Below are 26,373 nucleotides of genomic sequence, written 5' to 3'. Positions count from 1 at the left end.
TTTCTCTGTGTAGCTTTGGAGCCTGTCCTGGCACTCACTTTGTAAACCAGGGTGGCCTCAAACTCACACAGATCCACCTGCCTCTACCTCCCAAATGCTGGGATTAAAGGTGTGTGCCATCACCACCTGGCACAGCAAGTGTTCTGAAACTGAGCAACACACACACACACACACACACACACACACACACACACACACACACACACACTGATGCTTTCTTGATTGTTCCAAGAATAAGTAGCAGAGAACCAGGCATCAGAAAACTGGTTGACTATACTTATGGCTGAGTCCCTGTCACCTCTCTGAGTTGCCCCCACTCAATTGAATGACAGTAGGCCAACCTGGCGCTGAGAGGATCTGACAAAAAAAAGTGCATCCAAGAAGGATTTGCAAAAGCAGTGAACTGTACAGATGCTCTTGGTTAGCTTAGAAACTAGTATGCAAACTTCCTACACACCATTCCTTCCCACCTACACACCCGGACTCCATCTGTGGCTCATCAGATAGCACATAAGCTTGACATCTGGCTATCACCATAACAAACATGAAAAAGAGTGAGGTCACTCCTTTAATTCCCACATGAATAGCCACCTATTTGGAAATTAAGAAGCTTATGTTTAGGACTAGAAAGATGGCTCAGCAGTTACAAGAACTCACTGCTCTTCCAAGGAACCTGAGTTGGTTCCTAGCACCCTCATCATGCAGCTCACAACAGCCCCAAACTCCAGATCAAGGGCATCTGACACCCTCTTCTGGCCCCTGTAGGCACACACCCACAGACACACCCACAGAGACACATATATATACACTCACACAGATACCCACAGAGACACACATACATGCAGTCACACAGACACACATAAACACATCCACAGAGACATACATACATGCACTCACATAGTCACACAGAGATACACACACAGACACACACATAGACACACACAAACAAACAGACACACACACAAGACACACAGACACACACACATAGAAATAGATAGATAACACAGAGAGAGATATACAGAGAGAGAGAGAAATGAAAGAAAGTAGTGTTTAGAGAGGAGATTTTGGGCTATGCTAGTCAGGGAGGGAGGGAGGGAGGGAGGGAGGGAGGGAGGGAGGGAGGGAGGGAGGGAGGGAGGGAGCTGCAGGCTTAGACTTGATTACCTGCGGAGAGCGGTGGGTACAGCACTGCTGGGCTAGTGAGACACAGTGGGCAAGCGAGTTCAGTCACTGAGACCACAGAGCCGAAGAAAAGTAACTCCCAGAAGCTGTCATCTGACCCCACACTCATGATGCGGCACTTCATACATGCACTTGTACACGTGCCCTCAAACACACACGCGCACACACGCACACACACACGCACACACACACACACGCGCACACACGCGCACACACACACACACGCACACACACACACAGGCACAGGGGGTAGGAGAGACGGCTCCGAGATCAAGAGCACTTGTTCTTGCAGAGGACCACACAGTGGCTCACGACCACCTATAACTCCAATTCCTCGGACGGCACTGCACATACATGGTACACACACAAACATGCATGCAGGCGAATAAAATGACCTTATATACATAAATTAAAACTAAAATTCAAAAAGAATTTTAAAGGAAACTGGATTGAAAATTTGGAGCAGACGCCCTCTCTGTGACTGCCTAATTTACTATACACGGCCAACAAGGGGAGGCACTTTCATGGTGTGCTGGTGAACTGCACCCATTATCTCCATGACTATTAGTGTTCAGGGTTTAACATGCACAAAGCTCCCTTGTCAGGTGAGCAGAAAGGGCCTTGGGAGACAGACTTCAGGGATATTACCAGTTTGGAAAGGTTCATGTCTCTTAGTCCTCGCATGACCGTGCTTAGTTCACTGTCCTCTGGACGGGCTCTTTTCTGAGATCCAAGGGTCCTCAACACAGACAGGATATTTCTCAGCCCAAAGTCATAGTGAACCTAGGATGGGGAAAGAGAATCAAGATACTTCATTGAAAAATCCCAAATGCAGGCTCGCCCTGTACACATGGACAAGATACTCTGCTGGCACTGCGGAATGGCTACACTACCAAGTGTCGGGAACACAATTCATCTCCCTTCTCTTTGGGTGAGAAAAGAACTGTTCTGTCAGAAAAAGCAAGGTCACATGACAGGATTCAAACCTCATGTCTCTTTTCAAAATAAGACAGCCAGATGCAGCCTGAGAGACAAACAATAGATTTTAAATGCTTAGCCTCTTGCAGAGGATTCAAGTTCAGTTCCCAGACCCCACAGGTGGCAGCTTCCCGCCACCTGCAACTCTAGCTCAGATGGGTCTGATGCCCTCTTCTGGCCTCTGTAGGTACCAGCACTTACATGCACATACCCACACATACATACACATAATAAAATAAAAAACAAAATGAAACAAAAACTTAAATTCTATACTTAAAGAAAATAGTAAGTATGCTATTACCTGTTTAGTAAGTTGCTCTTCACAGAGTTTATAGAGAACATAAAACTTTTGCGCCAAGATAACATTTTCAAGAAAACCACAGCTTGCAAGTTTAACTCGCATAATGATCTGCAGATTAACAGGGTGAGACATTTTAAAGCAACTTTACTGGGAGAAAGAAATAAACAACATACATTATCCTTATAAGTCCAAATACATACCTGCCTGTCAGGAACCATCATTGCCACTGTTCTAAACTGGATTTTTAGGTTTTCTGGCAGTTCCTGGCGCCCAGCATATCCAGGGTTCTAAGAGTTAAAATATATTTAATTTTCAATTATTGGTTCAATTCTTATTTCCAGGATATAAATACATCTCAGGCCCCTAATTCAGATTGTTAAGGCCATGCACAAAAATATTAAATATATAAAATATCCTTGCTTTCTCAAAAACTGTATACTGTATACTGTATACTGGGCCATCCATATGGTGTTTCACATCATATCTTTTTAAATATATCCATTTTCAATTTATTATTAAAGCTACACACAGCTTTGCAAAAAATAATTAGGTACCTGTGTGTCTGTTGGTTTAAAATATAGAAAAGGGGAAAACAGAGCTGAACAGACCTCAGTAAGTATGACCTAACCCGTGTTACTAAAAGGGAGGGACTGGAGGGAAGGCTGGGTGGTTAGGAACACTGGCTGCTCTTGTAGAAAGTCCAGATTCAGTTTCCAGATCACACATAGTGGCTCACAACTGTCTGTAACTCCAGCTCCAGTGAGAGATGCTGCTGTTTCAAAAGGTGACCAATACAGAAAGACTCCCGACAGTGACCTCTGGCCTCCACATGCCCATACATGGACGCATGCACCTGCATACATAGTACACATAACAACTAGCTTCTCTTACTGGCTGTGTGACTGGAGCCTGAAACACCTCAACTAGAAGACATTTACCCAGAGGCCCTTGCAGCTCTAGGATGAGACAATGGGCATGTGACAGTCATCATCGTTACTTCCTCCTCCCCCCTATATAATCACGCTCACCTCTAGGCCCCCTTGAAGGTAGATGCAGTTTGGCCCATGAGCCCTGTCTGTGTGCCTTCTGGATGGAAACTCTAAGCCAAGGCATGATTATTCATTTTCTCTGTGCAATGCCATCAACAATGATCGAGACAGTGACCGCCTGATTGGTCTAATGCCTCCATAAGAAGGCACACAGTTGATCCTGGCCTCTTAGCCACACCCTAGTAAACCCATAGCGGACATGAGGCATGAGAAAGAAAGATATCTTCCTGCTCTTACATCGCGCTGGTGTTCAGTGCCCGCACCCATATCAGGCATCTCGTGACTACCTGTAAACTTCACTCCAGGGTATTCGACGCCCCCTCTCCTGGCCTCTACAGGCACCTACACCACATGCACACACCCACACACAGGCACACATAATTAATTTAAAATAAGCCCTTTTTGTAAAACCCACATGAAGAGAGAGTCGGAGACTTTTGGTTAATTTGTCCTATAATACACAGACTCGTCTAATTATATCTGTAACAACTAAACTCTTCATCTTTCATTTTAGGCGTGTGTTCTCACCATTGTCAGGAAGATTCCAAATTCTGGATTTAAATCCACACAGTCACCATCTGAGAAAATGAACTGTTTTTTCCTCTCTTTCCTCGCTGTCAAAACTATGTAAATTTGTTGGGCCGCCACAGATAAAACAGGCAATTCAATTCTGTTAAACTCATCAAAGCAGCCCCAGGAACCCGACTGTGCAAGACCTGGCATGAGAAATAGTTAATTTACAAAGTTTCACTTTGCAAGGCACCTTCTCCATAGCAATCGGTTCTCCAAAGTGCTCCTCAACAATTATGCCTAAACACAATTTATATAAAGTTTCACATCGGGCTGTTTATAAAGGCGTGTTTCATGCTTGCTATGGAAGATGTTTAATTATTTGCATATCATCACCCAACACAGAGAGAACAGTACAGTGTCAAAATGAAAATGTAAATACAACATGGTAGGCAGATGTCCTGAAGGTGATAAAATCAGATCCCACCTATAAGGACCACCTTCAGTCACGATGGAGAAGAACGAATCTCTAGTCTCTGGGGGAAAAGGCAGAATATGGGATGCTTCTCGGTCAGGTCCGACCTCTCTCTTTTTCTTTTATTACAGTGAGATGGGAATGTCAGGCTGCAGGATGAGATGGCCAGAGGGGTTTTATTTTTTCTTACAAAACCAAGCACAAAGACAGGGCCTGGAGATTATGAACACTGTTCTTGCCGATTCTCTGAGGACAAAGCCTTCATCACCTGCAGCTGAATGAAATGCTTTATTTCCGTCATCATTATTTGCCAAGTCTTCTCCTCTCCCCCTAGGGGACTCCCATTCTAAGTATGATGGGATGTTTATGCCCTTAACATTTTTCTATCAAGCCTTCCATCTCCTCATCTTTTTGTAACTCAAGAGGGTGATTATTTTTTCCTAGTAAATTGTAGTTTAATTCTCCTTGTGTCTCGATTGTTACTTTTCCTAACAGGCTGGTTTCTTCAGTTGGCTGAGACGTATAAAGTCTAAAGGCTCTGGAAGCTATTAATTTCACTGAGTTTTCTTCTGTTTCCTCTTTAATTCAACTTAGCAGTCTTTATGCTCTCTGTCTCTGTCTGTCTGTCTGTCTGTCTGTCTCTCTCTCTCTCTCTGCGTGTGTGTGTGTGTGTGTGTGTGTTTATTTTCTTCTCTGAGACAAGGCCTCATGTATCCCAGACTTGCCTTGAGCCCACTCTGTAGCCAAGACTGACCTTGAACTCCTGACCCTCCTGCCTCTATGCACTAAGTACTGGGATTACAGGTATGCACCACCACACACTGCTTATATGGTACTAAGGATCACATCCGGGGCTTCATGCCAGCTAGGCAGTCACTCATCATCTGAGTCCTGTAGTGTCTATCGTTCTGGGTACCATCCTAAGCTCTTCCAGTTATATTGAGCTAATGAGTTTTTACTTCAATACGTCTTAACACAAATGCAAACTCCTGTTTGAGATGCTGGCCTCTGGTGCTTTGGATAAAGAGATAGGAGAGAGGCAGGGGAGCGCCCCCGTGTTTGGGACCCTTGCCGAGGCCCTATCTGGGGAAGTCTTCTGGCAGGACTCCTATTTCAGAGAGCTGTGCCACAACACCAGACTGAGCACTGACACTGACATACCCTTGGATGCGTTTTTTTCCCCCTCAGTGTTATCTGTAATCATCTCTTGCCTATCCACCGTCTAAGATTTTTCTCAAGAATTCCCAATCTCTGAGGGTCAACCTGCTTCTTGCTTTCTAGTGTAACTGTGATTTAAAAACAAAACCACATTCACTTCAATGGGCTTTAGCGCAGCAAATGGAAGTCGCATGTAGCCATCTGCTGTGAAAAGTAGCTGTCCTCCACTACCGCTCGGTCCTTACAAACTGATTGTCTTCAAATGCCAATACACATTCAGTGCACGAAGCATAACATGATCAGCCATATTGAGTCACACTGAATTTATGCTGTCTGGTCACTTTTAATCCAGAAAGATTGCCGTATCCTATAAACCAACCTAGCCTAATGATGACAGTGCCATTTTAGATTTACATCAGAACATGTCAAGGGGCAATGAGAAACTAAATTCTCCAAAGCTATCAGATACTTGCCTTTGAAAATCCTGCCCAGGCCTCGGAAATCCATCTGATCTGAGCAGTTGAACACAACCACATACTTCCCCAGGCACCTGCCCATGTCTTTGGTGGTTTCCGTTTTACCCGTCCCAGCGGGTCCTGCTGGAGCCCCGCCCATGTTCATCCCCAAAGCCTGAGCCAGCGTGATGTAACATCTGCAACACAGGAAAGAACAGGCCCGGTGTCTCAGAAGGGTCTGTCCAACACAGAGCCTGAACAGCCCACGTGAAAACAGGCAACCCAACAGGAGTGGGATGGGACACACCAAGGAGAAGCTGGAAACATGAAACGGGCCTGTTGTCCTGTTACCTGCAAGTGGACTCAGGAAACATGGCAGAAGTAAGCTATCCAACATCGGATTTCAGTCAATGCTACAGACATTGACTGAGTGCTTCCCGTGGCTAGCACGCACAACGGAGTGTGGTGGGGTTAGTACAGACGGAAAAGATCCACACCTTGCCTGGGGACAGGACCCATCACTAACTGAGACAGATTTGCCAAGAACCGAAACTTTAAGTTCAGTTTCCACATCTGAGAAACTGGGAGGTTGGCAGGCTGTGGCGCTGCACTCCTAGAATACTTAAGAAGCAGAGGCAGGGGCATCGCTGGGATACACAGAAAATTCCACACCAGTCAGGGCTACATTGTCAGCCTTCATCTCAAAACACAAGCAGACAAACAATCAGAGTGTGGTGATTTCCTTTCTTTACTCTCAGCCCCTTGGGAGCAGAGGCAGGGGGATCGCTGTGAGTCCCAGGTCAGTGTAGTCTACGTAAGTGTTAGGTCAGCCAGGGTACACAGTGAGGTCCCATCTCAAAATAATAATTAAATAATAAATAATAAAAGAAATAAAAGAATAAACTCCAACAAATACCCCAAACACAAGAGACTACATTAAATGCTATCAAAGCTGCTTTCCTTTTTTGCAGTGTTATTAACTTCCTTTATGGTCTCAGGGCATTTTTCCCTCTCACAATCATTATTAAATTACTCAAAGCAAACATTCAATCTTGATTTTATTCTTTCATCTGTTTCTACTTCATAAAATATTAATGTGTGTGTTCATGTAAGCAACAGTGAGGGTTATTTCATTGTTAGGCTGCCTTTGATGACCCAGCACAGACCCAAAATGACAGCAACATGAGTTTATGAATATTTCAGTGTGTGTGTGTGTGTGTGTGTGTGTGTGTGTGTGTATGTGTGTGTGCGCGCGCGCTTAAGGCAGTCTAAGCATGTCATTTAATTTCCAAGCATATCCACCAACGCAGGAGTTTCCCACCTATCTGTTAACGGGGTGATCACAAGGCGATCCGTGCATCCCAGAAATTCATTTTGGTAAATGAAATCAACATCTGTGATGGACACCACAGTCTGATCCAAATCTTCTTTGAAATAGAACCTGCTCTGTTTCAGCCATTCAAAGTCAGTAACAGACTTGATGTGCATTTTCACCTTGGAAACACAAAACAGGAAAAGTTACACATTGACTTGTGTTAGCCTAAAGCACGCACATGTGGGTGGTTTCGAGTCACTCACTCATGAGCTGGCTAGTCTAACAGTATTCATTGCTGCCCTCCTTGTGCTGACACCATGCTGGGTGAACATAGAGAAACACATTGTCCGCTTTCTGGAGCTTACCAAAAATGTGGGAGTGGGGCCAAGCCAAGAAATTTCAATGAAACCCAAACCATACTGCTAAAGAAAGTCAAGGGAGATGGTTCAGCAATTAAGAGCACTTGCTGCTCTTGCGAAGGACCCAGGTTCAGTTACCAACACCTACACGGTGGTTCCAGTGCCCTCTTCTGGCCTCCATGTGCACTGCATGTACATAGTGCACACACACACACACACACACACACACACACACACATGCACAAAATTTACAAAGAAGAAATTCAAGGTCCATGGAAGTATGTAGCAATAGGACATAACCTGGTCTAGGAAGTCAGAGAAGGGTAGTTGGAGGAAAACATTTCTGAACTAAAACCTGTCTAAACAAAAGAAAGATGGCAGGGAAAGCATGTTCAGTAATTGAAAAATGTCCAGTACTGCTGAGGCCTAGGCCTTTATACCCATGAGGTCACTTCCAGGTCATTCTAGGTCATTCCAGATGACACTAGAACAGGACTTCTGAAAGTATCTACGGCATCTGGCTGCCCATCTGGCCGGGCATCCCTCTGTCCCAGGTCTCCCTAAGCCTTCGCAGTCTCGCTGCTTTGTAGCATGACCATGCTTTTCCCTCCAGCTCAGGATTCTGATTTCCCACCCAAAACTGTTTGTACTCATCCCATTAAATGACCTGCTCTTGGATAACATAGCTTGGATCCAGGCCCAGAGACAGTGTCCCTGACTCAGGAGCCACAGCCACAGAGACACAGTCAGCCAGCAACTTTCAGCAGCCCATTAAGATGGTAAGAATGGGGTGCAGCAGGAAGGAGAGGGCAGCTAAAGGAGGCACCATATCCTGGGGGCACATTATGGTAGATTGTAAAAGTCAGCCGGGTAAGAGGCACACGTGCTGGCCACGCCTGGTGGTTTAGCTAGGATGCAAACTGACTCCAGGCCAGCTGTGACGAGGGCACAGGGAGAGAAGCTTCACAGTTCTCACTGGGCCCCATGCTCCTTCTGTTCTTGCTGGCTCTCGTGTCTGTGGTGCTGGGGAGTGGACCTGGGAATTCACACAGGCTGAGCGATCATTCTACCACGGAGCTCAATGCCCAGACTGGTTTTCTGTCTTGTTCTTAACAAAACAAAACAAATCCATCCTGTACAGAAAGCAAAGCAGCCTTCCTCATCACTGAGTTTTAAAATAAATGTCTTCTACTGGGACTTCTACACCAGTCAAGGCTGTAAAAATACTCTCAAGGGTGTGTTCATAGCAGACACAAAAACGGATTCCACACCACCATCCCTGGGGCGTATCTCCTTGAATACCAGCCTGAGTGTGTACAGGCAAAAACAAATGGCAAATCATGATCAGTCTGATCTGGAGAAAATCCGACTGCAGGTGTGTGTATGTATGTGTGTCTGTGTGTCTGTGTGTGTATCTGTGTGTGTGTGTCTGTATGTGTGCCTGCAGGTGCCCACAGAGGCTACAGAGGGAATCAGGTCCCCTCTTGCTCTTAACCACTGATCTGTCTCTCCAGCCTCTTCCCCATACCTTCGCATGCTCTTGAATCACCCAGGAATCTGAATCTGACCCTGTGCAACTAGAGGTGTGCCAGAACTAAGGATTTTGCGTTCTAGTAAGCTCCCAGGCTAAGCCAATGCAAGTTATCAGCACATAATGTCTTGAAAAGTGAGACTGTGGATTGCAAGAGAATCAATGGGCCGGCCGAGTGTCCTTCTCTTTGTCATGGGTACATATGACTTATGTAAGCCGAGCTTTGGGTACAAGTTTGAAACAGATGGTCTATGATCAGCTTCTCTGCAAAAGTCCCCGAGCTGCCTGGATTATGTGTCTGCAGTGAAGGAGGGTGCTGCCTTGAAAGATGAATCAAACTGAGTAGAAGAGAGCAATGGTGCCAGGCGGTGGTGGCGCATGCCTTTAATCCCAGCACTCGGGAGGCAGAAGCAGGCGGATCTCTGTGAGTTCGAGGTCAGGCTGGACCGACAGCCTCCAAAACAATACAGAGAAACCCTGTCTCGTAAAACCAAAAAAAAAAAAAAAAAAAAAAAAAAAGAGAGCAATGGCTCAGACCAAGACTGTCAAAAGGCAGGATAAGAACACCACCAGGGTCTCCTGCCCTGTTGTGATAGTGTTAACTGTCAGTGTGACAGGCTCTAGAGTCACCTGGGAGAGGGACCTCAGGTGTGCCTGGTAGGGGTATCTTGATTGTACTGAGGTGAGACAGCCCACCTACTGTGCACAGCACCATTCCCTGACTGGAATCTTAGACTATGTACATGGTTGGTTTGATTAAGAGATGTCCCCCCATAGAACCACATATTTTAGTGTTCGTTCCCCAGTTAGGGTGCTGTTTTAGGGGGCTACGGAACCTTTAGTGGGTGACTCCTTGCTGGAAGAATATGTTAGGAATGGGGCATAAGGATTTATAACCTGTGCCCCACTCCCTGTTCTCTCTGCTTCCTGCCTGGGGACAAGACGTGACCAACTAGCATCCTTCTCCTACTGCCATGCCATCCCTGCCGTCACGTGCTCTAACCATTAGCTGAACTAAACTCCATCACCCTTACGTTGCTCTTAGCCATAGAATTTTATCACAGCAACAGAGAAGCAATGCAGGAGCTAAGCAGCAGCACGTGTTCATCCTCTTCCCCTCCCTGGTTGTGGGTGCCATGGGACCAGCTACCTCGAGCTGCTCCTGCCTGGCGTCCTTGGGATGATGGAAAGCGCCTTGAACCATGAGCCAAAACGAACCCTCCACTAAGTTGATTTTTGTCAGAGTTTTAATCACAGCAACAGAAAAAGAAACTGAGAACTTGGGTTCCAGCTTTGGGAGAACTGGACCAGAACTAAAGCTGTAATCAGAGTCCTATTTCCAAGGGGAATGAGAACACTCATCACACCACTCCCTCCATACAGACTCTTTCCCAGCCAAGTTCTATTGGATGCTGACAACCAGCCATGCGCATCCACAAAGGCTTGTTTCCACTCAACTTGCAGCGGCTCTCCCTTCCCAGCTGGCCCACCACACTCCATGGCCTGTCCACGACTCAACTACACCATGCACTCGGGTGTTTGTTTATTAGAGACATAATTCTTAAGAAACCAGTTGGGCCGGGCGTTGGTGGCAGGCGGATCTCTGTGAGTTCGAGGCCAGCCTGGTCCACAGAACGAGTTCCAGGACAGCCTCCAAAACAATACAGAGAAGCCCTGTCTCGGAAAAAAAAGAAAAGAAAAGAAAGAAACTAATTGGTTCCAGACTTTCAAAAATAGTACATGGGAAAAAAACTTTATTTTCTCTTTTAAAACGCATGGGTCCTGTATCCTTTTAGCTGTATTCTGCCTTTCCACATCTAGTGATACTTTATCATAGACTCTTTTCTAAGTGTTACACTGTACTAAAAGGTAACTGTTTTTCTGGTTTCAATTATGACAGTGTTTGGTGTGTGTGTGTGTGTGTGTGTGTGTTAGATAAGTCCATAAAGAACATAACTGATAGCCCAAGTTTAAAAGCCAAAGGGAGACTCTCAGGTCAAAACGGTGGGCAGACCTGCTGTTGCGGCGTCGTGCAAGTGACTGGATGGTTTTTGAAAATGGTATTATAATACTGCAGGCTTCGACGAGCTGGGCTCTATGAGAGACAATGCAATGTATGAGACCCAAGATGTGAAAGAAGCCATGAGAAGTCCTCCTGAGGATCTTTATAACCACAGGGTGTTTCGAATCGAGAGACCCCAGAACCTGACCATGAGGCATCAGATCTTGCCTACGGAGCAGTGGACAAAATACGAGGAGGACAAATTCTACCGATCTGAAAGAGGTTATTCGGGAAAGGAAAGAGAAAGGAAAAATGGGCAAAGAAGTGATCTTGCAGTTGAGATCTGAGGATATGCCTGGTCTCGGCATATTTTTATGAAGTTATTTCAACCTGAATCACCACCTAAGAGTTATCTGCTCTGCAGGTGCCTTGCTTTAAATAAATGTCAGTTGTAACCATAAATAAAATAAAATAAAAAGACCCTAAGCGAAGCTCCATGGCTTCAGAATGGTCTTCCTACCTGTAGAGAAAGACGTTCAGGAGAGTTCATGTAAGTCCGCCATTCTGGATACCATCTAACAGCTCAGTGTTAGCTACTAGACTAAATTACTGTGACAAAAGAGGGAGGGGTGGGGGGGAGCTGGGGTGGGGGGACACTTTACCAAGTCATCAAAAATATCTCTCTGGTGCACGTGGATGGTGATCAAAGTCTCAAACTTCACTCTGTCAAACTTGCTCAGGTCGTGCGTCGTCTGACTGATGAGCGTATTTAGGATATCCAGAAATTTCTGGTTGGTTATCTGCATGATTTTCCTGTCATCCTTTGCGTTGTTTAAAGCCTCTTCTGAGTCATGCGTCCACAGCATCTGAATTCCCAGAAGCCCAACCTGCAGACACACGGATAGGGCATGTGTATGCGTAACTTTGGTTGTCATTTATTTGAATGAAGCAAACCGGGTTGGGTTTTTCTTTTTTAAGATTTTTGTTTGTTTTTTGAGACAGAGTTTCTCAGTGTAGCTTTGGAGCCTATCTTGGCACTTACTCTGTAGACCAGGCTGACCTCGAACTCACAGAGATTCTCCTGCCTTTACCTCCTGAATGCTGGGATTAAAGGCATGTGCCACCATAGCCCGGCTTTTTTTAAACTTTGAGTAATAATTTTATTTGTGTGTGTGTGTGTATATATATACATATGTATATAAATATATAATATGTGTACACACACATAAAAATATCCTAGGAGGAAATACAATAAAATATAGCCATCATTTCCAAGCCACATAAATATAAGTAATTTTTATCACTACTTTTGAGGTTTTCAAATTTTCCCAGATTTTTATAGCAATGATCCACGGCATTCATAATCTTTAAAAATGTGTCCTATGAGAAAGCGGAGGTGAGGTATTCGGCAATTTTCTTAAATTAACTTGATAGACAGATTTCAGTTATTTGAAAAAATTGCTTTAAAGGAATAATATACACATACACTAAAAGAAATCTGAGAAGCCACTCAGCCTTTCCATTGTGTCGTGTTTAATTCCTGCACTGCTCCAGACCTGCTCCCCAGGCTCCTCCTAACGGTAATGCCCAGTCTGCACAAGACTCAAGGTTACACAGGGGTCCATGCATGAGACTCGAGGCTACACGATGGTCCATACATGAGACTTGAGGTTACACAGGGGTCCATGCATGAGACTCGAGGATACACGATGGTCCACGCATGAGACTTGAGGTTACACAGGGATCCATGCATGAGACTTGAGGTTACACAGGGTCCATGCATGAGACTTGAGGTTACACAGGGTTCATGCATGAGACTTGAGGTTACACAGGGGTCCATGCATGAGACTTGAGGATACACAGAGGTCCACGCATGAGACTTGAGGTTACACAGGGGTCCATGCATGAGACTTGAGGTTACACAGGGGTCCATACATGAGACTCGAGGTTACACAGGGTCCATGCATGAGACTTGAGGTTACACAGGGGTCCACGCATGAGACTCGAGGATACACAGAGGTCCACGCATGAGACTTGAGGTTACACAGGGGTCCACGCATGAGACTCGAGGATACATGATGGTCCATGCATGAGACTTGAGGTTACACAGGGGTCCACGCATGAGACTCGAAGATACACGATGGTCCATGTATGAGACTTGAGGATACACGATGGTCCATGCCTTCCTTGTGTCCTTAACCCTAAGAAGCTCTTTTTTTTTTCATCTTACCAAGGAAAATTTGTTTTTAATTTCTAACACGAACATCAGGAATTTTCAAGGCAACTATAAAACATTTCAGCGGTGGAGGCTGATCCTTGTCTGTGCTTACACAGCCTGAATAATTAATGTCCAATCATCTTTAGCTGTCTCCACAGTGTACTCATTAATTCGGGAACTAATTGGAGTTCAGGCTAGGGCAGGAAACATAGCTGCCCCTTTGGGAACCTCTTCTAGATCATGCTACTTATGAAGAGACTGAAAACCACTCTTGATTTATCCTGGGTGAGACTTTAATGGACAAGCCAGTTCCTTATTCCTTATGCTAGGGGTTAATGGTACACGACACATGGGACAGAAGAACTGTTGGCAAGAGCGCCCATTCCCACCCTGACAAGATGGGTTCATGTCAGGAGAATGTGTGGTCATTTCCCTTATACGTGTCTATATCTATGTCCCTTTCCAGATCCTACACCTATATAGTGAGATACATGCACACGTACATCTACAACAGTGGTTCTCAACCTCCCTTAATGCTGAGGCTGTTGTGGAGTAATCTTTTTGTACGCTGTGAAGATGTATCACTCAGATGGGTTTAATAAAAAGCTGAATGGCCAACAGCTAGGCAGGATTTGGGGGGCAGGGAGGAGGCTGGGAAGGAAAAGGGAGGAGTGATGGGGGAAGCCCTTCTGTGTATATGTTGTCTTATTGGTTTATTAGATAAAGCACTGTCGGTCAACAGGGAAGCAAGACAGGCGGGACTAGGAGTCAAGGAGGACTCTGGGAAACAGAGGCACCGTCAGTCACGATGTGGGATGCCGGAGGAGTAAGAGGCCCGGACCCTTTCTCCAGTAAGAGAAGACCACATGGAAATACTTAGATTAGCAGTCATGGGTCAATAATGAAGTCAGACCTAGCCAATAAGAAACCAAGCTTCATAATTAATATAGTGTCTCGTGTGTTATTTGGGGGCTGAGACAGCTCGGGACCCAGGCAGCTGGCGGGAAGACTGCACGTTACAGAGGAGATGCCCAGGATGCCAAGCAAGTAGAAAAGGGAATGAAAGAGTCAGGAAAAAGAACACAGAGTAAAAGAAATTGGTTAATGTAAGTGACAAGAGCTAGTTAGAAACAAGTCTAAGCTATAGTCCAAGCTTTCATAAATAACAAGTGTCCATGTCCTTATTGGGGAGACAATGGTCCTGAATAAAAAGTTTAAGTGACCCTTTAATATAGCTCTTCACATTGTGGTGACCCCCCAACCATAAAATTATTTTTGTTGCTATTTCACAACTGTAATTTTGCTACTGTTAAGAACTGCAATATAATCAGGCAGTGGCGACCTACACCTTCAATCCCAGCTCCCAGGAGGCAGAGGTAGGTGAATCTCTGTGAGTTCGAGGCCAACCTGGTCTACAAAGCTACATAGAGAAACCCTGTCTCAAACAAATAAACAAACAAGAACTGCAATGTAAATATCTGATATGCAACTTCCCCAAAGGGGTCGAGACCCACAATTTGAGAAGCACACCCCCATTTCCCATCTTTCCGTCGTCAGTGGACAGTGTAGCCTCACCTGTGCTGGGAAATGGTTGAGGAAAGGCAACAGGACAAATCCTGAATCACTGATCTGATAGAAGGCAGACCGGATTATATTATGTAACGACGACATCTGGACTTTTAGCAAGTCCAGCAGCCAAATCTCTACAGGACCTTTGGCCATAACTGGTGTATCCAACTAAAAAAAAATCATCATAAACATGTAACAAATATTAGTATGGTACTTTTACAGCTTGTCACAGCTGCTAAATCCTCTACCACTATAACAGAATAAGCTCCTCTATAGCTCACATCAAATATTTATTGGTTTATTCTGTGTGAGCACTGCATGCATGCATGTGCACACGTGTATTTAAATGAGCGTACCCACGCATGCATAGTGGCCTCGGCTTTGCATTTTATTTTTAGTCCCCTCCCCGGGTGTATATGCGTGTGTGCGCATTACATGCATGTCGGTGTCCAAGGAGGCCAGAAGAGTGTGTGTGGGTCTTCTGGAACTGGAGTTACAGGCAGTTGTAACCCACTTGATATGGGTGCCAAGTACCAAACTCAGGTCCCATGTGAGAGCAGCAAACACTCTAACCACTGAGCCACCTCTCCAGCTCTCTGTGAAAAATACTGAAAACATGGGTTTACAATATAGAAGAGACTATAGAGATACTGTAGTCTAAGCACTAATGTTACTGCTGACAAGTGAGTCTGAGAGAAGTTACATGATTCCTCTGCACTAATTCCTAGCAAAACTAGAGTGACAGAATCAGAACCCAGGGTTACTCGCCCTACGCCCCACAGGCATTGTCGTTCAGAAGTGAACTATATTCTCTTCAACCTAAATTTTCAAGGAAACCCTACTAGCATTTCTTAAATACATTACCATAATTTTTTCTCCTTCTCTTGATATAACAGCCATCATGCGATCGTAGTCTTTCGGATGAAATGTCACCTCGTTTATGTTGTCAGACACTGCAGGGAGATGTGGCTGGAAGAGACACAAGGCAGAGCCAAAACTTCACACCTGAGGCCAAACACGTCAGCTACTGAGATGCCTTTTTTTGTTTGTTTTGGTTTGGTTTGGTTTTTGGTTTTTCGAGACAGGGTTTCTCTGTATTGTTTTGGAGGCTGTCCTGGAACTCGCTTTGTAGACCAGGCTGGCCTCAAACTCATAGAGATCCACCTGTCTCTGCCTCCCGAGTGCTGGGATTAAAGGCATGCTCCACCAATGCCCTGCTCTGAGATGCCTTTTAAAGCCTTAGTAGAGGCTGGAGAGGCAGCTCAACAGCTAAGAGCACTTCCTGCCCTTCCACAGGACACAAGATCAGTGCCTAGTATCCATACTGGGCAGCTCACAACAGCCTGTAACTCCAGCTCCAGGGTCCCTGGTGCCCTCTTCTGGCCTCCATAGATATTGCACCCACGTGTACACACACATACACAAATTATAAACAAGATCATTTTTAAAGCATAAAACCTTAGTATTCTTTGTCTTCATGACACACAAGAGAATTTACTTTCTTAGCTCAAAACTAAAATTAAATCGGGGGAGGTGATTAACTTAAAGGCCCACTGTTTGCTGGAAACAACCCAGGTTAGCTTGGAATTCACTACGTAGTCTAGACTGATCCTGAACTCTTCTCCTCTTGTCTCAGCCTCCTGAGTGCTTGGATTAAAAGTGTATACCATGACAAACAACTCTCAGTCCACTTTTTGAAATCCTATGATGTTGTCCCAAGTCCAACAAATGTCACTTCTTATACTACAGACTGGCTCAGTGACCATCCCTTTGGACTCTCCAGATGGAGACTGAGCCATCCCATCCCATCATGCCTGCTTCCCTCCCAGGCAGAGGTCCCTCTCATATTCTCTCAACTGTCTCCTCCTTTCACAGTTCTTCCATGTTAGAGGCAAGGAAACCGAGACACTAGAAAACCAAGAGCTTTGGCAAGGTCATGTGGTTAGTGAATGGGAGTGTTGCACACCACTGTCACTGGACTGTGTGAGGCCAATGGGCTCTAAGGTCATACAAAATAGGTTATTTTATCATCATATTGTGTGTGTGTGTAGCTACCTAGAGAACACTAGGGGTCTACCCATTTCTGCCTCCACGGTGCTGGGGTTAGAAGCATGCATCACTGTTCCCAGGACGTTTTGTTTTTAGATGTAGCTTCTGGGTATTGAACTTGGGCCCTCACTTTTGTATGGCAAGCCACTTTGCCAACTGAACCACCCTCCCAGCTGTATCACCATGACTTAGGATGCACGTCCTTCTTGCCTTGCACGGATAGGATGATAACCCTATTTCTGTTCTTGCTGCCATATCCCATGGACAAAGCAACTTAACCCCGGGGATGTTCTGGTCGTACCTGTATGGTGTGGGAGTCACTGGCCTGTCCGAGAATTTCCAGTAGAACTGGGTCAGAGACAAAGAAGAATCTCGGAAAGAGCAATCGCTTCTTCTCCAAATACCTTCAAACGAGTCAAGAGCATCTTACCAAGTATCTTACCTTTGGTGTTTTTTTTTCTAATTTATTTACTTTTATTTCATGCACATTGGTGCTTTGCCTATATGGGTGTCAAATCCCTTGGAACCGGAGCTACAGACAGTTATGAGCTGCCAACTGGGTGCTGGAAATTGAACCTCTGGAAGAACAGCCATAGCCCTTAACCACTGAACCATCTCTCCAGTCTCCCATTTGGGTGGTTTGTTGTTTGTTTGTTTTGGCCAATGAGAGAATAGCAAACACTAACAGACATTTCCCACTGGTCTCTGGGATATTTGGTAAGAACAGAAGTTCAGCTGGGAAGGCACTTGGAGGAAAAAAGAGGGCCTCAAAATGATAAAGGGAGGGAGCGAGGTCACTATCATCTGTCACCATCATCTTTCTCATCAGGAGCCCTCCTATGAACCGTTGGCAGAGGACAGGCACTTCCTGGTTTAAATTTGGAATGGAATTATCTCTAACCCAGGACATTCTGAGGATGAAATGGAGGCACCTGTCCATGAAGCAGGAGCATAACCTAGCCGAACCAGGACATATCATTACTGTATTCTAATTAGAAATTAAGAATGAATTCTGCTTTGATTTTAAAAAGCTTCCAGAAATGTCTTTGGGGGGAAAAGTATCCAAGCATTTGTCTGACCAGCTCTTCTCTACTCAAAGCCCAACGTGGGTTCAATCTAATCCCTTAAAAGAGAAGTCTGCATGCCCAGGAATCTCTAAGTGGGACTTCACTTGGGAAGAGGGGCCTCTGAGAGTATAGTGGACTTAAAGATCTTTTTTAAAGACAATGGTTTGTGTTTTAGTGTATACCCCATGACCCCAAGGAAGCAATGCCCTATACATCGTATGCCCAATAACAAATGCCCTCATAAGAGAACTGGAAGAAATGAAGGCCACATGAAGGGTTTCTGGCACCAGTCTCAGAAATCCCAGAGCCACTACAGCTCAGCACAGGGGAGGCGGGCACCCTGATTTCACACTTCTTGCTGGGGACAGAATTAATGCCTGGTGCTTTAAGAAGTCAGTTTGTGGGGATCGGCACCCGACCCCAGGACACTCACCCTGTGAGGGACTTCTGGCAGACTTCCAACTGCTCGTGTAAGTGAGGCAAGAGTTGCCCCATTGTCTCATCCCCCACGCAGCAACTGATCACATTGGGGTTCTCGTGAGCTCGCTGCATGATTTTGACCCACGACTTGTCGATATTCTGGAACCGTTTGGCTTCCTAAAAACAAACCCGCAGATGGATAAGGATTAGCATCCAGATAACTGAACCCAGCAAGCGCTTCCCTTCATGTCTCCTTCCAGTCCTCAGACCCGGCCTGCATTCGCTCATCTCAGGCTCCATCGTTTCAACAAAACAATTTTTTTCCTCTTCATCTGAATTAATTCTGAAGAAGGAGACCCTGAGCCTGTAAAGCTGCTCATTAAAATGTTGCTTGATCGCAGTGGGCTTTACCACTTATTTGTTTCCCTGCATTTAATATAATTTTGAAGAGCCACATGATCAGTTCGCAGAGCTATCAACTTAAAGTTCAAACCTAGTCCTTCGGCACCCCAGGTGTTTTGGTTTGATGAGCAAACTGAAGAGGCAACGAAGATAATTTGATCTCAGAATCCTCGGAATAATCACAGCCCCACATCACCTCAGGGGAAAGGGGAGGAGGAGGAGGAGGAGGAGGAGGAGGGGATGCTGAAATCATAAGACAAAGCTTCATTTACATACTTGCAAATAAACATTTCCCTGGTACTGTAGATGATATTAAGTTTTTCTGTTCAAATGCAAAAGTGCCTCTGGAAACTGGCATAATTTTGTCTCTTTTTAAAGTGCCATTTCTTTAATTAAAAAAACAGACTTTGGTATTAGGCTCTAAAACAAAACGTGTTGCAAAGAGAAATGAGCTGTTTTCATGCTTTTTATGCTTGATTTATAGATCCTGCATAAATCCTGCTTATAAACAGACAAATTTAGGGCAAGTGAGATTAATTGTGTAAGAGTAAAGTTACCTTAAGAGGAAACTACTTGTTATTGACCATGTTTTTGTTTTGGTTTGCTTTGGTCTGGTTTGGTTTGGTTTTGGTTTGGTTTGGTTTGGTTTGGTTTGAGACATAGTCTCATGAAGCCTACAGCTTCAAGGATGACCTCATCCTTGTGCCTTCATTTTCTGCATGCTGGGCGGCACCCCCATGCATGGTTTATATATTACTGAGAACTGAACCCAGACCTTCATGAGGGTTTGGCAAACACTGTCCTAGCAGAGTCATATGCTCGGCCTATGATATGCTCGGCCTATTTAAAAGGCTCCAAGTGGAAATGTTTCTAAAACCGTGTCTTTTTTTCATACTGTATATTCCTGACCTGCTGTAGTGGGTTTACTAATAGTTAATCTGTGTTTAACTGAACATAGATTAATTTTAATACTATTATTCTCAGAGGATTAGTACGAGAGATGAAAACAGTAGTTTGGCAGTATTTGATTTGAATGTATGCTAACTTGAACTCAAGACTTCGCCATTTGAAACTACAGATTTTCTTTCTACTAGTGTAAATTAGAAATCAGTACCCCGTGCTGTCTGTGTTATTTTTAATTTTAATTAGGGGCACATAGGGCAGTGTTGCCCACCTACGGAAGATAGACGAGGACATGGAGTCCTCCTGGAGCTGGAGTTAACGGACAGTTGTGAACCATCTGATATAAGTACTAGGAACTGAACTCAGATCTTCTGCAAGAGCGGTGTGTGCTCAAACCTAAAACTTTATTTTTTAAACAAGTGTCCGGGCCATAGTTGGCCAACCCCTGACATGATTCGTCAAGACTTGACCACATGAACTAGAGTGATGGTCAGTGTTTAAAGATGCCTGATACCAGGGAGGATGGTGAGGACTCAGTCTCTAGGACTCACATGGTAGAAGTAGAGAACTGTCTCACACAGGTTATCTCCATGTGTGTAGCATGTCATGTGTGTATGTACAACATTCATATATACAAACACAAAAATTAAAATGCAAAAAAATATTAACACTTGACCATATATTTTTGGGAGGATTTTCACAAAGACATAGATAACACCAAGTATTTTTTTAAATAGTAATAGGAATTGGGGGCTGGAGAGGTGGCTCTATGGTTAGGAGCACTGGCTGCTCTTCCAGAGGACCTGGGTTCAATTCCCAGCACCCACATGGCAGCTCACAACTGTCTGTAACTACAGTTCCCCGGATCTGACACCTTCACACCAATGCACATAAAATAAAGTTAAAAGAAATTTTAAAAAATAGTGACAGAGATTTGACCTAGGGTTTCATGAATGCTAGGCTGGCACTGTACCACTGAACTATTATTCCCAGCCCTCTTTTTAGCTTTCATCTGGGAAGGGTCTTACATAGGAGCCCAGGGAGGCCTTAAACTTACAACTCCCCGGTCCCACACTCCTGAGCCGCTGAGATCACCGGCCAGCTCCACCAGGCCCAGCTCACCAAGTAATTCTATACACGACTGCGAAAGCTGCACTTGCCTGTGGCAGCTGTTTGGCGATGTCTCCACCCACAAAGACAGCTTCAAGGTAAACCCACAGGTTCTGCACCACCAGCCACTCTTCAATGATGTCCGACGAGGTGGACAATTTATACACCCAGTTCTGGATGGTCTTCTTGAATGGAGCATTGTATCTAAAAGGAAGGAGATGAAACATTTCCAACCGCTGTGAGGATGCTCTGTGACTGGTGCTGGGGTAGAATTTGCCGGCATAGTTGGTGCTTTACAGATATCTGGGAGGAGGGCCTCCCCAATAAAGAACGTCTCAAATAACTGTGTACTCCCTAGTAGGGCCGTGGAAACTGACCCCCAACTGAACTCTCCTCCCCGAGAGCTGTGAAAACATTGAGTTTTTGTGGCGTCATATTTTGCCAGGTTATGAGCAAGTAAGTATAAGATTCAGGGATTACTATCCAATGCCCTCCTCTAGCCTCCCTGTGAACATGCACACATGTGACATACACACAGATACACATATATTTTTTAAAAAATATATACTGCAATTAACAAGGAGCACTGAGGCTGCAAATGCTCAAACCAAAGACCCGAATCTCTTGGCTGTTGTCGCTCTTCAGGCCAACCTACAGCCTGTTTCCAAGAGGCTGTCAGCCATGCAAGTCAGGATGGTGAATCCGAAATGACCCATGGGAATCACCAGCCTTGTGATCTAGGTACCGATGATTATGTTACCATCACCTCTTCTAGGAGCAGGCAAATCCAAACAGTGGATCTTTACTTCAACAAATCTAAGCCACAATTCCCTGACCCAGGGTCTTTACAGAATTCACACATATCCAAACACAGACTGGGGCCAGTCACTAGGCAGGGATCCCATCTTAGAGAGTTAGAATGCCCATGTCCCCTGAACACTGACCTCTGTGATGACAGAGCTGTGATGTAAGGGGGTAAGGGAGAGAACAGTCGAGAATGACTGGAACTAGACAGGCAGCTCAAGGCTTAAGAGCACCGGCTGCTCTTCTAGACCCGAATTCAGCTACCCATACCCACGTTAGGTGGTTCCCCACCATCTGTAACCCCAGCTCCAGAGGTTTCAATACCCTCCTCTGGATTCCATGGACACCTCTATACTTGTGACATACACACAAACTGATAGACAACAACAAAATTTTGCGATCAGCTGTGAAGGTTGAGGCTACAAATGCTCTCCCTGGGTGATAACTAAAACAAGGAATGACAAGTCAGAGGAGATAAGAGGAGGCCATCTCAGTGCGGAGCATAGCACATGTTAAGTTCCAATGCGGGGGTGGGGGTAGGAGGGGCTAACAAGTATGATGGCCTCCACCCTGGAAAAATAGGGGAGATGGGTACCTCTGGAGAGAGATGAAATGGCATGGTTCACAAGGAAAGCGGACCCTTTGTGCAGACAGGCACAGACAAAAACTTGAAAGGGAGGGCAGAATCTGATTTAATGCCCTTGGGACAAAACTGGGCTTTTACCTAGTAGTTGATGATGCTAAAAAAAACAAATTTAAATCTCACCCGTGAGTTATAAAATCACCTGTTGCTCAGCAAGGACCCTAAGACCATCAAGCTGTCCTCCATCAGGGTGATGATTTCCCCGGACTCGGTCCCTTTGAGCAGGAGCTCGCCTTTCCCCTTGAACGCCGCAAAACTCAGGTTCTGGTTGGTCCAGTTCTCGATCACCTGTGTCATTTTGGCCTCAATATCCTTCTCCTTGATGGCGGATATGCAGATATCCTTGAGAGGAAGAGGGGAGAGTCACAGCTTTCTCAACTGCAGATTACGTGTGCCATAAAAAACCACAGCGCCTGTAGCAGCGCGGAAGGGACCAGAGGGTCACCACTGCTCAGTGAGTTAACTGGCAGCTGAGAAAGCCAGGGTTCCCACGCTGCGGGTTCCCACCAGAATCATTTCTAAGAATCCAGGGAAGGCAGGCAGGTGGGAGGGCTTGGCAGATAAAGGCACTTGCAGCCAAGCCCGATGACGTCAGCCCAAGACGCCGGATCCCACTTGGCGGGAGGGAAGAACCCACTCCTGGAAGTGGGTCTGTGACTTCCCTGGGCCCACTATGCCATGCGCATGGACAATAAAAAGTTATTTAAAGTGTGGGAAAGGAATACTGATTTAAGTTTTCAACCCAAAATAGTCTTGTAAAAAAAAAAAATCATTGCCTTAAAAAATGTGGACAAAACTTCCTGAGGAATTCACCAAGATCATAATACTTAAAGACCATTAACTTTTTGTTTTCAATGTAAGTGCAGCTAAAGGATGGGAGGGTAAACTGGCGAACTCTAAAATGACTGCGCTTAAAAGGATCGTTTTGTCTTACATGAACACCAGTAGACGCCTAATAAACTCCTACCCACCCTCCTTCTCCTTGGTGTGTTTCAGAAACCCTGTGCACCATAAGTCTACATGATTAGTGCTGCTATTCAGATTCCTCCCGACTGTCATATCCTTATGGGTCCAAGCACACATCCACAACCCCAATCTGACTAGCTCTGTGTCTCCAACATGTTATGTATCCCTTGCACTAGCCTTATGGGCATGGCACATTTTCCTATTTTACCTTCAACTATTCCTCAACAAATGTGACGCACTATGCTACAAGCTATTTTGAAAGAACAAATAAAAGTTCAAGCTCTCCCTTTTCAAGGAGTGCAGAGGGCAAAACAATACTGACAAATCAAGAAATCAGGGCTGGTCATAGTGGCACAGGGCTGGGGAGGAGAAATCAGGTGGATCTCTGAGAGTCTGAGGCCAAGCTGGTCTCTACAGTGAGATCCAGGACAGCCAGAGCTATGGTGAGACCCTAATCTCAACACACACACACACACACACACACACACACACACACACACACACACACACACACATATGAATCAAAAAAAAATTCCTCCGGGGCTGGAGAGATGGTGAGGCAGGTAAAAGTAGCCTCTGCTCCTGCAGAGGACCCGAGTTCAGTCCCCAGCACCCACATCATATGGGTCACAACTGCCTGTGACTCCAGCCCCAGGGAATCCAACGTCCTTTCCTGCTCTATCTCTATGTGAGCGCACGCAACCATGTGCACCTATCCACCCGCAGACAGCCCATACATACACATGTATAAAAATAAAAGATTAACAGATTCCAAAGTCCCTGTAAGTCACGCAGGGAGGGAGGGAGGTCACAGGCCCTCTCTTAACGTTGAAGCTACCCCAGAGTAAATGCTGAAGCACAAGATAGAAGGGTGGTCGCTGCAGGCAGGAAGGGGAGGGGCAGACACCAGAATCCAGAGGGGGGAAGGGGGAGCCCTAGCAGCACACAGCAGAGCAAGGCAACCACCCCCCACAATGGCATTGTGCATTAATGAAGAACCAGAAAAGGGAGGGGGGCTTGAGGACCACACACACAAGGAAATGATAAGGAGATAGATGGAAATGTAAGGTGCCCTCCCCTGACCCTGACACATCCTAGGCACGTATTTGAAGCCTCACTCTCTGGTCCACAAATATGTGCAGGTATGTGAGCTGGAGAGATGGCTCGGTGGTTCCCACCACCCACATCAGGTAGCTCAGAACCACCTGTATGTAACTCCAGTGGGGGGAGGGGGGTCCGATGCCCTCTTCTGGTCTCTGAGGACACTTAACCCTCGAGTGCACACGCCCACACGCAGCAGCCCATCACACGTAAACACATGATGAAAAGCCAAGCATTTCCCTGAGAAATCGCAGAAAAGGAAAAGGCTACAACCCTGAGCGGCCCGCGGGCACCTCGCTGTCCCACACACCTCGATATCATCCTTATTTTTAAGGAGAGGCGCCTCCATGATATTCCTCAGGCAGAACGAATCCGACTCCACGTCGAACTGGGTGCCGGTGAGCTCCGAGATGCGGTCCCAGTGCCGCAGCTTCATAGCTTTGTTGGTCATCATCTCCAGCAGGGGGCACGACTCACTGAAGTCGTCGATTCGCTTTTTGAGGTCCAGGAAAGCCTGCCAGTCTTTCAGTCCTTTGGGAAGCTTTCGACACCTTCCAGGAAGAAAGAGGGGAAAAGATTCTCACCCGTGCAGTTGTTGTTTCGCTGGTTTTGGTTTTTCAAGCAAGTTTATTCCTTTCTCCCTTGGAGCAAGTGTCATGAACAGGCAGCAATGACACAGCTTGTGAAGCAGCTTTCCTCCTAACTTCTATTGTGTGTGTATGAGCTTCGCTAGCAGGCACGTCTGTGCACTGTGTGTGTACCTGCTGTCCAAGGAGGCCAGAAGAGGACATTGGCGCCCCTGGAACTGGAAGATGGCTGTGCGCTACCATGTGGGTGTGTGGAACAGAACCCAGGTCCTTTGGAAGAACAGCTTAGTACTTTTGGTTGCTGAGCCATCCCTCCAGCCCCTGAAATGCCTTTTAAAAAAAGACTCATTTTAAATTGGGGGGGGGGAGCAGGCATGCGCACCATATGCATGCAGTACCCAGGGAGGCCAGAGGAGGGTGCCATGGAGTTGGAGTTGCAAGGGGTTCAGAGTCACCAGACATGGTTGCCAGGAACTGAACTTGGGTCTCCTGAAAGAGCAAGAAGCACTCTTAACCCCGAGCCATCTCTCCAGCCTCAGCTTGTACACCGTCTAAGGGGTCTTGTAAGATAAACACTGTGAGGAGACAAGCTAATGTAACAGAGGCCCACCTGTTCTGGAATTCCTGCAGCTCCATGTTGATTTTTTCAATGTCTACATCTCCCCAGAGTATCTCATAATAACCACTGATGCTGCCCATGACAGTGTCGTACAGTCCATACAGCTTCTGGAGCAAGTTGAGCTCCTTTCTAAGGAACAAAACGACAAGTGCAAAGTCTCTCAACACAAGATGCACACACCAGCAGTGACCTTGAGAACAAAGTCTTGGTTGAAGTCCCTTCAATAAGGTCAAGGTCCATGACATCATAAGTCATAGGATCACTCAGCAGTAACGGTTGCTCTGACTGTTTTGTAAAGGACGAACCTGGACTCTTGTCTAAGGCTAAGACACACGCTACAATGTTACCTTGTTTGTTGTTGCTGCTGCTGCCACTCAGTTTGTTTGTTGGAGACAGAGTCTCGCTGTGTAGCTCTGGCTGGCCTGGAACCTGCTCTGTAGACTAGGCTATCCTTGAGCTCACAGAGATCCCACTGCCTCTGTCTCCCAAATGCTGGGATTAAGAGTGTGCATGATCACCCCCAGATTTCATTGTCCTTTTTTTTCCCAAGTTTTTAGATCATTTTTCTTTTCCATGATCCTAAGAATTCTTTGTTTTCCT

At 45.6% G+C, this 26,373-nt stretch overlaps 1 protein-coding gene and 1 pseudogene across 1 annotated transcript in view; one reads left to right on the top strand and one right to left on the bottom strand.

Annotated features, from left to right (window-relative positions):
• Positions 1-26,373, bottom strand: part of Dnah8 (dynein axonemal heavy chain 8) — a 225,385-nt gene that overhangs the window by 121,355 nt on the left and 77,657 nt on the right. The window contains exons 34-48 of the mRNA XM_040732039.1: positions 25,765-25,902; positions 24,878-25,118; positions 22,643-22,842; positions 21,104-21,257; positions 18,652-18,815; positions 17,453-17,555; positions 15,967-16,071; positions 15,109-15,270; positions 11,978-12,202; positions 7,430-7,602; positions 6,127-6,305; positions 4,039-4,226; positions 2,662-2,748; positions 2,462-2,569; positions 1,831-1,965 (exon numbers count right to left, since the gene is read on the bottom strand). Coding sequence (XP_040587973.1) covers positions 1,831-1,965; positions 2,462-2,569; positions 2,662-2,748; positions 4,039-4,226; positions 6,127-6,305; positions 7,430-7,602; positions 11,978-12,202; positions 15,109-15,270; positions 15,967-16,071; positions 17,453-17,555; positions 18,652-18,815; positions 21,104-21,257; positions 22,643-22,842; positions 24,878-25,118; positions 25,765-25,902 — 2,362 coding nt within the window. The remainder of the gene's footprint in view (positions 1-1,830; positions 1,966-2,461; positions 2,570-2,661; positions 2,749-4,038; positions 4,227-6,126; positions 6,306-7,429; positions 7,603-11,977; positions 12,203-15,108; positions 15,271-15,966; positions 16,072-17,452; positions 17,556-18,651; positions 18,816-21,103; positions 21,258-22,642; positions 22,843-24,877; positions 25,119-25,764; positions 25,903-26,373) is intronic.
• Positions 9,113-11,693, top strand: LOC110340012 (annotated as a pseudogene).

This window comes from Mesocricetus auratus, unplaced genomic scaffold (assembly GCF_017639785.1).
Source record: "Mesocricetus auratus isolate SY011 unplaced genomic scaffold, BCM_Maur_2.0 Super-Scaffold_100027, whole genome shotgun sequence".
Lineage (NCBI taxonomy): Eukaryota > Metazoa > Chordata > Mammalia > Rodentia > Cricetidae > Mesocricetus > Mesocricetus auratus.
This window is presented reverse-complemented; position numbering and strand designations above follow the sequence as displayed.